General features: G+C 36.1%; 1 protein-coding gene across 1 annotated transcript; it reads left to right on the plus strand.

Moving 5' to 3' along the window:
• Positions 1–2285: 2285 nt before the first annotated feature.
• LOC110112494 (leucine-rich repeat receptor-like serine/threonine-protein kinase BAM1) lies at positions 2286–7598 on the plus strand. Its single transcript, XM_020844742.2, has 2 exons — positions 2286–5036; positions 6880–7598. Exons 1-2 carry the CDS (start codon positions 2435–2437, stop codon positions 7299–7301), a joined length of 3024 nt encoding a protein of 1007 aa, XP_020700401.1. The 5' UTR covers positions 2286–2434; the 3' UTR covers positions 7302–7598.
• Positions 7599–13347: the final 5749 nt, after the last annotated feature.

A 13347-nucleotide genomic window follows, 5' to 3' on the forward strand; every position in this document is an offset into this window, starting at 1 on the left:
TCGGCATGCTAAAGAAGATATAAATGAACATTGGAGATTGAATAATAATAATATGATTACACAGTATCATCATTTGGCTTGGTGGGCCCACAATGTACTATTTCTTATATATTTATTTCAAAAAATAATTTCTGAAGATGTAGAAAAGAACAACGAAAACCACGGAGCATCCAACGAAGCCCTCCAGCTGATAACCCGAAATGGATAGAGAAGAGAAGGGGAGAAAGGCTCCAAATTCCTGCGACTAATGGCCACCAATTATATTGGCAGATCCTACATATATATGAAATAATTCCCTCTAAGTTTTTTTCTTCTTCTTCTTTTCAAAACCTTATATAAATTTTCTTTGAAATTTTTTATTTTATTTCTAAAGAATTAATCATATCTTAATTATTCTTAGATTGATATTAAAATTGATATAATTTTTAGACATCATAAATTTTAATATAAATATTTTTTCATTCAAAAAATGAAAAGAGTTTTGATGTGTGGGTATTAATATAAAAAGATCATGATTAATCTTTTTCTTTCAAGATTAGAGACTGAAAATTAAGATGATGGACATCATGATAGGAGTTGGCCGTGAGTGTCATTCTTGATAGTAATAGTGAGCATTGACATTAAATTGTAGACTAACATTCACCACGTTAGTGATGTTGGCTGCCAACACTGATGATGATGACTGACATATTTTTTATTGATGATGATGATGGACGTTGATTTTGATGTTGAAGACATAAGTTTGCCTTATTGGTCATAATGAGTGTTATCTTTGATTTATATAAATATTCTAATAATGTCTTGATAATGGTATTAGGAATATGATTTTAAATTTTACATCAATTTATTAATTTTGAATAATCTCATTAGATTCACTTAAAATTCATCAATTTTGAATGAAATTTAATTAGAAATATTCAATGTTAAAATATTTTTGATAGAACTCTAATAGAAGGTTCACTTTTTTTTTTATTGATAACATAATATAATTTTATATTATATAATCATCCTTGTTTTATCAATAGAATTCATGTTGAATGGTTGAAATGGTGGAATGCATCGGGCTTTTTGTGTGATAGAAAAGTCCCCTCAAACTTAAGAAAAAAATTCTATAAGATGGTTGTGATACTTGCAATGCTTTATGGTGCCGAATGTTGGCCATTAAAAGAGAAGCATAATACTAAGTTAAGTGTTGTAGAAATGAAGATGCTCAGGTGGATGAGTCGCTTTACCCTTAGAGACATGGGAGGAACCCCATTGGGGTCAGGGGGGTAATTGCCCCCCCCCGGGGGGGTATTGCCCCCCCCCCCCCCCCCTCCTCTCAAATTATATATATATATTTAAATTTATATGGTTTTTTAGGTAATTTGTTCCTCTTTATCCATTTTTTATTTGTATTAGACAATTGCACCCCCTAGCCTTCGAAATTTTAAAATACTATGATCTTTAGATAATTGCCCCCAACAGGTCGAACCCCGCCAAGAGGCGCTGCCCCCTTTGACCCCCGACATATATGCCTTATAAGTTTGCTCCCCCATGAAAATTAGGGATGGTTCCTTCCCTGCTTAGAGATACTGAGATAAGAAACAAAATGAGCATATACGTGAAAAGGTTGGAGTAGCTCCATTCGAAGATAAGATTATAGAGAGTCGTCTTAGATGGTTTGGTCACATAAAATAACGGCCTTCTGATGACCCATTTAAGAAAGTAGAGGTATTAGATTTGACTTATGTTAAAAAAGGTTGGGATGGATTTAAAAAGACTTGGTTAGAAATCATATTTCTTTATTATATTTAAACGAGATTTTTACTTTTAACAAAACACAATGGAGAAAAAAAAAAAAAAACACAATGGAGAAAAAAAATTTATGTAGGTGATCCCATATATTGCGACAAAAGCTTGATGTTGTTGTTGTAATCATCTTTATTTTGTATTTTAAATATATACATACATAATAACTAAAATGTAGAATTAATGAAATCATCACAGCTATATCGTCTACAATATATATATTTTCTTAAAATGAGGAAAAAAACTTTTCATTCATATATATTAAAATATTTTTGCTTTATCTCCAACTTCAATTTTTTTAAAATATGTAATATAAAATTTGATTAATTATTCATGTATTATATTTATATATATTTTAAAAAAATTTAAGGAAATTTAAATTTATTGCGAAATAATAAATATTTTTAATTTTTTTTTGGGTAAAATATTTTTAAATCTTGAAGTGAGGGCAACAAAATAATTTCAAATAATTTATATTCGTGAGAAAAAATCCCATTAAATTCACGCCCGCCACCAGACTCAGATCAGATGTAGAGCAGCAGGACGTCTCAGTCTACTCTGCACTGCACACACATACACTCTCTCTCTCCCTCCAACCCCCTCTCTGTATTAGAGAGAGAGAGAAAACGGCAGAGGACGAACAATGCCATTGCCAATGGCATTACCTATCCTCGCTGTCGTTCTCTTCTGCATCTTCGCTACGCCCTCGGCGGCGGAGCTGGCCTCGGTGACTTCCGATAACGTCGCCCTCCTCGCTATAAAATCTGCGATCTCAGACCCTGCCGGCTATTTAAACGCATGGAACGATTCGTCCCCTCACTGCTCATGGAGCGGCGTGGCATGCGACAGTCTCGGCCGTGTCGTCTCCCTAGACCTTACAGGCATGAACCTTTCCGGCATCCTGTCTCCTGCCGTCGGCGAGCTGCGCGAGCTTCTAAAACTATCCACTGCCATCAATTCACTCTCCGGTCCCATCCCGTCGGAGCTCTCCGGCGCTTCCAATCTTCGATACCTTAACCTCTCCAACAATATCTTCAATGGCAGTTTTCCTTCTGCACTTTCCCAGCTCAAGAGCCTACGTGTACTGGATTTCTACAATAATAACCTCACCGGCGTCCTCCCGATTGAGGTTATCGAGCTTCGTAACCTTCGCCATCTTCATCTCGGGGGAAACTTCTTCTCCGGCGTCATTCCACCGGAGTACGGCCAGTGGGAGTTACTCGAGTATCTCGCGGTCTCCGGCAACGAGCTTAGCGGGAGGATACCGCGGGAGATTGGGAATCTCACGCATCTCCGGCAGCTTTATGTCGGGTACTTCAATAGCTACGAGGGTGGAATCCCACCAGAGATCGGGAACCTCAGCGAACTTGTGCGGCTCGACATGGCGAATTGTGGCCTCACAGGCGAGATCCCGCCTGAGATCGGGAACCTCGAGAACCTCGACACGATTTTCCTGCAGGTGAACGTCCTTGCGGGAGAGCTTCCGCCGGAGCTCGGCCGGCTCCGAAGCCTCAAGTCGATGGACCTTTCGAACAATGCCTTCACGGGTGAGATCCCGACGTTGTTCGCTGAGCTAAAAAACCTCACGCTGTTGAATCTCTTTCGGAACAAGCTCTACGGCACTATCCCGGACTTCATCGGTGATCTACCGAAGCTTGAAGTGCTTCAGCTCTGGGAAAACAACTTTACAGGTAGCATTCCGAGGCAGCTAGGCAAGAATGGCCTTCTCCAGCTCCTTGATCTTTCTTCCAACAAACTCACCGGCAATTTACCTCCGGATCTGTGCTTCGGTAACAAGCTACAGACTCTAATCGCTCTCGGGAATTTCCTATTTGGTCCGATCCCGGAATCCCTAGGCCGATGCTCGTCCCTAAGTCGTATCCGAATGGGTGAAAACTACCTTAATGGCTCCATCCCGAGAGGCCTTTTTAGCCTTCCCAATCTCGCTCAGGTTGAGCTGCAGGACAATCTCCTCGCGGGCGGATTCCCCGACACCAGTAAATCCCGGATCTCTTCCAATCTCGGCCAGATCACCCTCTCGAACAATCACCTTTCTGGTCCTCTCCCTTCCTCCATCGGTAATTTCTCTGCTGTCCAGAAGCTTCTAATAAACCAAAACCTCTTCTCTGGCAACATACCGCCAGAGATCGGCCGGCTACAACAACTGTCTAAAATAGACTTTAGCGGTAACATCTTTTCCGGTCGTATCACTCCGGAGATCAGCAAGTGCAGTCTCCTTACCTTCATAGACCTCAGTAGGAACAATCTGTCAGGTGAGATCCCCGAGGAGATCACTGGAATGCGGATCTTGAACTATCTCAACCTCTCCAGGAACCACCTCGACGGCAGCATCCCGCAATCTATATCTTCGATGCAGAGTCTAACGGCCGTGGATTTCTCCTACAATAACCTCTCCGGCCTCGTTCCAGGCACCGGCCAATTCAGCTACTTCAACTCATCATCCTTCCTAGGAAACCCAGAACTCTGCGGACCTTACCTTGGCCCCTGTCGCTCAACAAACAATAACAAGTCAGGCCACGCTCACGGGCCTTTCTCCTACTCCTTCAAGCTCATTCTTGTCATTGTTCTCCTCCTCTGTTCCATTGCGTTCGCCATCGTTGCCATAATCAAAGCGCGGTCTTTGAAGAAAGCCAGTGAGGCCCGTGCGTGGAAGCTCACCGCATTTCAGCGCCTGGACTTTACCTGCGACGATGTGCTTGATTGCCTCAAGGAGGAGAACATCATTGGAAAAGGTGGTGCCGGCATTGTATACAAGGGGATTATGCCCAACAGTGAGCAGGTGGCAGTGAAACGATTGCCTGCAATGAACAGAGGCTCTTCTCATGATCATGGTTTCTCTGCCGAGATACAAACACTGGGTAGGATCCGGCACCGGCACATTGTAAGGCTGCTTGGTTTTTGCTCCAACCACGAAACTAATTTGCTTGTTTATGAATATATGCCTAATGGGAGCCTTGGGGAGGTTCTACATGGGAAGAAAGGTGGTCACTTGCACTGGGATCTCCGGTATAAAATTGCAGTTGAAGCAGCAAAAGGGCTCTGTTATCTTCACCATGATTGCTCTCCGTTGATTGTTCACCGTGATGTGAAGTCAAACAATATCCTTCTTGATTCCAACTACGAAGCTCATGTAGCTGACTTTGGTCTTGCCAAGTTCTTGCAGGATTCCGGCACTTCTGAATGCATGTCTGCAATTGCTGGTTCTTATGGTTATATAGCTCCAGGTATATTTCTCTTTTTTTCTCTTTCTGAAATCGGTATCTTTCTCTTCTTTACTGCTTTCATTGGCATTAACTGTAGTTTTTTGAAGTTCTAGAACTGTTGATCTTTTAGGAGCTGTTTGGGAGATTCTTGAATTTTATGCGGCCCAGAAAAACTTATGATATGTCATTACTCGATTAGGTGGATTAATTGAGGCTTTTTATCCTTTATGGAGAATTTACATAGATACCACGGAAGTTTTATGTGTTTATAAATTTAATTTTAAATACTTATGTTTATTTTATAACATTATATTGTCTAAATAACATCAAAGATATTAAAACATCAATGACATTAAAAAATTTCGATAAATAACATCTTAGCGTCTAAATAATGTCTTAGCGCGTAAATAACATCAATGACATTCAAACGTATTTATGAATAATTATTTTAGACTAATTACTATTAATGATATTTTTGATATCTTTTAAAAATTAAAATATTATATAAATAAATATGCTAATTTAGGTATTAACTTATAAATAAATAAAATGGGGGCAGCACGTAAATCTCCAACTTTCTTTTAGGAAAGGTAAGCAAAGAATTCTTATGCAGTAAACTTCAAACAAACGTCATCCTTAAAGAGAGTAAAATCCTCAATCATTAAGACAATAGCTGCCTTCTTATTGAAATCTTAACAAAAGTATATCGCATTTCTTTATTTTTTTCGGGCCACCTAAAAAGGCAGGCCCAAATGATTTATGGTAAATTCAATAAAACGGTTTTTTGAGCCTCCGCCAAAAGGGATGTAAGCTAAGGTTAGAATTTATCCAATCCTGCCCTAAATCCTGATTTAGTATAACTTGATGGAGTATTTAAGGATTTACCACAAGAGAGATAAGAGGATTTAAGGATTTGAGACCGAGGAATATGATAGTTTAGTAAATTTTTTAATTGCATACAATTTTTTTTAATATGATTTAAGATACTAATAATCAAATAGTTTTTCAGGATCTAACGCTCATAATATTTGCTGAATTCTACAGGATTTGCATTATTCAAATTTACTTGAAATCCTATTTGCTATCGAACATCCCTTTGTTAAGACCCAAACTCTGTTATTTACTAAAGGCTTGCTAGACATTAAGAAAAATCTGTGAAAATTCTGCCTATTCTTTTTGAAATTACTGGCATATTATTTTTTGTTTAATTGTCAGTATTTTTTAGAAACTATTTTCTCAACCATGATTTTTATTCTCTTTCATGCAAGCAACTTTTTCTAAGGGTTTGATTGGGACATTTTTTTGTCAGCTTTGTTTTTCAAATCACAACAATGCATATTTTACTAACAATTTTCTTATTGTATCTTAGGAAGTTTTATTGTCTAATTTTTTTTCTTTTTGATTGAGCTCATCATCCTACATTCTTAAGGTGCGGCAGAGTTTGGTAATTTATTAATCCCAAAATTTACAATTGAGGCAAAATATATTTATTAACTCAGATCCAATTTTTACCCAAACAACCCTTAAACCCAGTCTTCACTTTTCTAACAGCCATGTTCATGCATGCAAAAGCGGAACGAAACAATAAACACTCGTTTGCGGCAAAATATTGCTATTGCTTTACATCTTTGCTCTTTAGCATCTTCTGTTCTGCATCTCTGCCATCCACTCTACAGCGCTTTGAAGTTGTAATTAACTAATTAAGATTCCTGAAAAGTTGGCCAAAGGAGATGTCTGATCAAGTTCAGCCAAACTAAATCTTTTCTTCTCGTTCAATCTTCGTGCGATTAGAAACTTCAATCTTTCTCGTAAGTATATTTAATTTTAATGAATTTCCTTCATACTAATTTTTATTGCTTCATAGAATACGCGTACACTCTGAAGGTGGATGAGAAGAGTGATGTGTACAGCTTTGGCGTGGTTCTGCTTGAGCTGGTAACCGGAAGAAAACCAGTTGGGGAGTTTGGCGACGGCGTTGATATCGTCCAATGGGTTCGCAAGATGACAGATTCCAGCAAGGAAGGAGCTTTCAAAATTCTCGATCCTCGGCTTCCAACGCTTCCAGTTCATGAGGCAATGCATGTGTTCTACGTCGCAATGCTCTGTGTGGAAGAGCAGAGTGTCGAACGGCCGACCATGAGGGAGGTGGTTCAGATCCTTACAGAATTGCCAAAGCCGCCGGCAAAGGCTGAGGAGGAGACACAGAATGGTTCTTCCGGACGGCTGCCGGCTTCGGAGGCAACTGATGATGCAAATGCTAAAGAAGTAGATCTGTTGAGCATTTGAATGTGGAGTGGGGAGGCCAATTAAACTAGCTAGCTGCATTGATATGAAATTAGCTAATAGGATGTTTGGTTTTCTCTGTGGTTTGTAAAACAAGGTTTTTAATGTGTTTTAGGGAAGGTATCTTTTGAATTGATGTATAGGGAAGCATTTGTTGGGTTTTATTGGCTTAAGAATGGACGATTTAGTATGCATGCATGCAGTTTATTGGCGGTTTCTTGTAATTTATTTCTTTTAGATCTTTACCACTGCTGGAATGTGTTTTTGTAGCTGCAGTAAGTAATTAGTGTCTTCTATATATGTTCTGGTCGTCAATGGAATTAAGTTTGTTCTTTCTTAATAGTATTATTGAAATTATAAGAGTGTCTCAGAATTCATAATTCAAATGAAAATATGTATTTGAATTATGATGAGATGATGAAAAATTCTATAGTTCCTGCATGCGTCATAAATTAAGAATAAAAATATTGAATGAGAGGCTTGGAACATATGTATGGATGATTATAATATTATTTATACAGACTAGTAGTATTCTCCGTATTTAAAATAATATATATATCTTGTAAGTATCTTCCAAGTTGTGCTATTCTGATCTGCCACTGTTGATTCGTCTTTTCCCCGATCATTTTTCTGCATATTTAAGTTATCCATACTTTCATATTCCTTTTGCTGTATTAGATCTTTCTTGGGACGTACTCTTATCTTTTTACTATACCATTCCCATTTTGCACTGTAATCTTTCGATCCTTTTTTTTAAAAAAAAAAAAATTAATTTGCTTTTATTTATTTATTAAAATATAAAATAATAAATGTGAATGCCACAATGTTAAAATAACAAAATAATGAGAATAGGGCTCTTAATGAATGGCCATACACATCCACTAGCAGCTTATATGCAAATAAATATCTCATGTCGACTTGTCCCCTAAAAAAAAGTAAAAGAAGCCAAGCTTTCAACCCATTTTAGGCTAAAGACATAATAATTCCTCGTTTAGCGCACTAATTATGAATTCATGTGGCTCCGGCCTATGGGTGGGATTAAAAATTTCAAAAAATATTATTTAAATTTAAGCTTTTTTATTTATTATTATTATTATTATTTAAAATGGGTTATTCACTTATTGTCGCCCCTGAAAGGATGCTTGATGACGTGAATAATCTTCAGCTGATCTTGAAGAAGCACCCACCCCAAAAATCTCCTGACCCGCACTTGATTGTGCCCCACTTAAGAAACGCTGTGGCTCGAGGGGAATCTAGTACTAGTTGGGGGTTCTCAACCGTACTCGCCCACCAAACAAGCTAAACAATAGTTGATTTTTTTATTTTTATTTTAAAAGAATTTTTTCAGTCATAATTTTAATTTGTTTTTTTTTTCAATAATATTTCAAAATAAAATATTGAAATAGCAATTTAAAAAAAAAAAAACTTCTAAATACATTATTTTTATTTACTTTTTTATTTTTGTATCATAATAGCAGTAAAAAGGTATGATAATTTATAGCTCAATTATAAATCAAATATAATACATTTAAATTATTATAAAGTTAAAATTAGATTAATTCAAGATTGAATGATAATTAACGCCTAACTTTGAGTTTAATGTTGTTGATAAGAGGAATCGAATGGATGGCCATTCAAGTAACATGATTGGTCTACGAAATAAGATAAAGACCAAGAATTCCTATCATCCTAGCCGTTTATTTTTTTCTGGCTACAAATATGTGGCAACAGCGCATCTTATCAAAAGCAATAATGCAAAGAATAAAATAAATCTGTCGAAGAAAAAAAAGTCTACTTACCAAATTCATTTTAATAAATCTTCTTTTAATAATTTATTAAAATAATATAAATCAATTTTCAACATGCATTGAATTTAAAAGACTGAGATAAGCATTGTTCTCTTTGAAATAATTAAAAAAAAGGTGGTGTTTATGAAATAAAATAAAAAAATATATGAAATTGAAAAGACTGTTTTGTCCTCTTTCAAAAAAATAGACGCCAAACTGCCAAAGTAATAATAATAATAATAATTATATGTATATTTTTAGAATTTGATTTGGACAATTTTAGCATTTAGTGAAGCGAGACAAAGCTTTATAGGTTGAAAGTCGTTCAACCCAAGCTGGAATGCTTTGAATTGTTTCGATTCAAACAAATCATCATATGACGTTCTACCAATAAATATTAAATACTTAAGTTTTATATGAGACGATTTTTTAAAGTAATTTTTTTAGTAAAAATATTTATTTTTTGACTAATATTAATCTGTGGCTCATTAATGAATTGCCATTTTAAAAATCCCGCCTGAATTTAAAAATTCCCGTCCATGACTGCCGAGCCGGCTCGAGCTCGTTAACAGTGACACGAGCTCGAGTTTGAGCTCGCTTTCTATCTAACGAGCTGAGCTCGATAAGGGCTAAAACTCGACTCGACTCGACTCGTTTACACCCCTGGTTCAATGCCTTCAGACTGTTTTACAGTTGATGTATATAGCTGCTACTCAAGTTCTTATATATTTATTATATGTTTCATTTTTTTTAGGTAAACAACCATAATGAAAAATGTATATTAAAGCTACAATTTCTTCACATCTGCCTCCGTAGTCTCCACTCACAGTTGTTCATCATTTATTAACTACACTCACATTGCTTTTTCTGCAAAATTCACTTCACCTTTTCTAAGAATCTAAGGATGACAGCACTGTGAAGGCATCCCCCCCAACTCAAACAAGGCCAAATGCATAAAAACAAGGAAGAACACAAATTAAACAAACAGAAAAAAAAATGTGACAAATTCATCCAACCACTTTATTCCTCATGCTTGCAAGTGCCAAACCTTCTATTTAATATCTTAAATCAAATAGAAGATTAAAGGGAAGAAACAAATTATGTCACAGGAAAAAAAGAAAAGAAAAAAAAAGATGAATAATCAAATAACTCAGTTGTAAGAACTAAATGCATGAATGTGAAGTTTGCAGGCAGAAAAACCATTCCATCTTCTTCTGATGGCTATATAATTCTGAAAAGAGAGAAACATTCAGTAATGCAAATGCTTGTCAAGGGCCCCATTATTCTTTTCTCTTACATTTTTCATTTTTTCTGTTATATAATTTTGTTACTTACTATATATGTTCGGAATATGATGATCGAATAACTCTTTTTCAAAAATGTAATATGATTTCTATTTTTGATAAAAGCTCAGTACCAATTTATGTAAGTTTGTGGGATTTAGGAGAAGACAGGTGGGGCGCACATTCCTTGTTTTCATACAATCAAGTATTCAAATCAAGCTCAACATCTACCTCCAAACTTTATTAAAAGCAAAAGTGTTCTTTGACTAATTCTGCATGTGCTGTTGTTACCTCTCTATATTTTTTCATATTTTTTTAATTATAATTTTGACTGTCTAAACATAAATTTGATATAAGAGAGATTCAATCTCAAGATTTTGATAATAATTTTAAGTAAATTTATCTACTAAATCAACTGGTACCTACTGTTACTGTGTACTTCCTTTCACTTTCTCACTACCATTGCAAGTAGGGAAGAAGATATAGCTTTGATCACAATCTCCCCTTCTACAACTAACTACATGAGCTTCTTTCTTTCCTTCACAAGACAATAAGATCAATCATAATTATCCTAGTCTTAATCTTTCTTAAAGTTGGCTACAAAGAAAGAAAAAGAAAGAAGAAAGGTGATTTGGCCATGTGAGCTAGCATTATTTCGCAGGGAAAGTTGAAAGGAAAGCCAAATGCAGATAGCTTTCATTGTGCATAATATTCATTGTGAGTGTTCAGTAATCAGAAATGTATAATAATAGACAGTTCAGCATACTGTATTTCGTGTGCATCTTAGCTCATGTTGGAAGAATAAAATTTGAAAACATTTGGTACAACATCATTGTCACCATGCTGTGTGTGCTTCAATGACATCATGGTGGAGGATATGGAGATTGCCTTTATGTCACACCTATATTGTCTGCATGGAAGGGGCCAAATAGACAGAGATTCCTATACTAAGAACATTTAAGCAAGGAAAAAAAATCTAAAATACTGTGCAAACATGGACAGTATTAGGTGTCATTTTCAGTGTGGACCAAAGCACAGTGCCTTGCTCAGCATTTCCTTACTGTTTGTTTTCCAGTAATATAAATTTAAGATAACAAGTTCACAAACCATACATATAATATTATCATATCTATAAGAAACATCAATATTTATAAGATTTAAATTATGATTCATTATCTACATAACATGCTCATATATTTACAGAAAATTATCCTTTTCAATAAATATTATAGAATATCTAGAATGAATTTCGACCAAAACTAATTGATATGTTCTTAATTTTATTCATTTGTAATTGTATAATTTTTTTTTTCAAACTTCGTACTTCAACAAAAGAAGATTTGCATTAAATTAAAAAATATATAAATAAACATTTAAATTAATGGCAGATTTGAAATTGAACCATGTTCCCCTATTGGTAGATGAAAGGGTAACTAAATCAACTCAATTCAGAACCCAGTGGTGATAGCAGTGCATCTGATCTAAGCTGCATAAGAGATCACTATTTCATGTATTTACGACTGAACGCAATATGAAAAAAATTATTTGAATAATGAATATGTTAATGTTCTAATCTAGAAACTTTAAGCATGAGAAACTGCTACTACTGTTCCTATTAGCTAATCAACCTGAACACAGTAGATAAATTACAAGCCAGAAAAAAAATCCTGCTTAGTTTACTAGTGAGGGAATTCCCAAAAGCATTTCAAGTAAAAATTAGCTTTATTATAGTTATAGTTAAGTTATTGCATTCCCAAAATTAAATTATATTTCTTTACAGCACACAATCCACTCAACGCTGTGATGCACTCATGTTAAAGCCTTAAAGCATGATTTAAATATATGAGAAATCAAATGATTGTACAGGAGCTTAATCATGATCCAAACAGTACAATACATTTATAGAACAGTGACAAAGCTGTCCTATTGTTGTAGTTCATCTATTTGAGTTCATTCTAGTTGAATAAGAGTTGCAACATCAACAAAGAGCAAATCTATTTTTTTCCGCCTACTTTACCATTTCTTCTATCCACTTTACCAATTCACAATTGCTTTAATCATAAAAAAATTATTTTTTCATGATCTTATTTTCAATAGGTGATCTTATAACTTTTTTTTTTTAAACTCTGAATATTCTCATTTCTAACAAGCCCATTTTAATTTCCAATAACTTAATTTTGCCAATACTATAAAAATATATCACAATGTGGGCTCCGAAAATTCGCGCCTTGGCCTCTTCGCGGCCCCCTTTCTTTCTTTTTTGGGTCGTCGAGGAGAGATTTAACGACTATGTTCCGAGGAAAATTTTTAGAAGATATATTGGGTTGTGAATGAGACACTACCTAGATATTTTGCTCTCATTTTGCAAGGACTTTATGATATGAGTTTAGGTTTCCAATAGGTGCAAGCCCCTATAATTAATTATCCCTCCTAGGGGTGTCAATATTTAACACGACCCAAAAACCCGACTCAAACCCAACCCAAAAATTTCGAGTTAGGGTTAACCTGTTTTGCAAAAGGGTCGAGTTCGAGTTGACCCGAAAACCCATACTCAACCCGGGAACATCGAGTGACTGCGTCTGACCTGAGTCAAGCCATCACTTGATAACGTCTCATCGAGTGCCGCATCTCGGCGAGTGCCGCTATGATAGTCGCTGGCCTATAATGCTGCCGCCATCCTATCTGCGCTGGCATGCCTTGCCACCTTGCCGGGTCGCTGCCGCCATCCCATCCTCGCTGGCCTACCTGGCTGGTGCCATTGAGTGCACCTAACTGTTGCCACTGGTCGCCGTCCCGTCCTCCAACTTACCATTTCATCACCTCCAACTCACTGTATTTTGTTGGATCAAAAGTAAAGATGACGAAAAGTTGGGGGGTAGTGTCAGGTTGACTCGAGTCTGAAGTGGGTCAGGTTCAGGTCGGGTCAACTTGTGTCTGGTCAATTTCGAGTTGGACTTGAACCCGACCTATGACCCGATT

This window comes from Dendrobium catenatum, unplaced genomic scaffold, assembly GCF_001605985.2.
Source record: "Dendrobium catenatum unplaced genomic scaffold, ASM160598v2 fragScaff_scaffold_1611, whole genome shotgun sequence".
Taxonomy (NCBI): Eukaryota; Viridiplantae; Streptophyta; class Magnoliopsida; order Asparagales; family Orchidaceae; genus Dendrobium; species Dendrobium catenatum.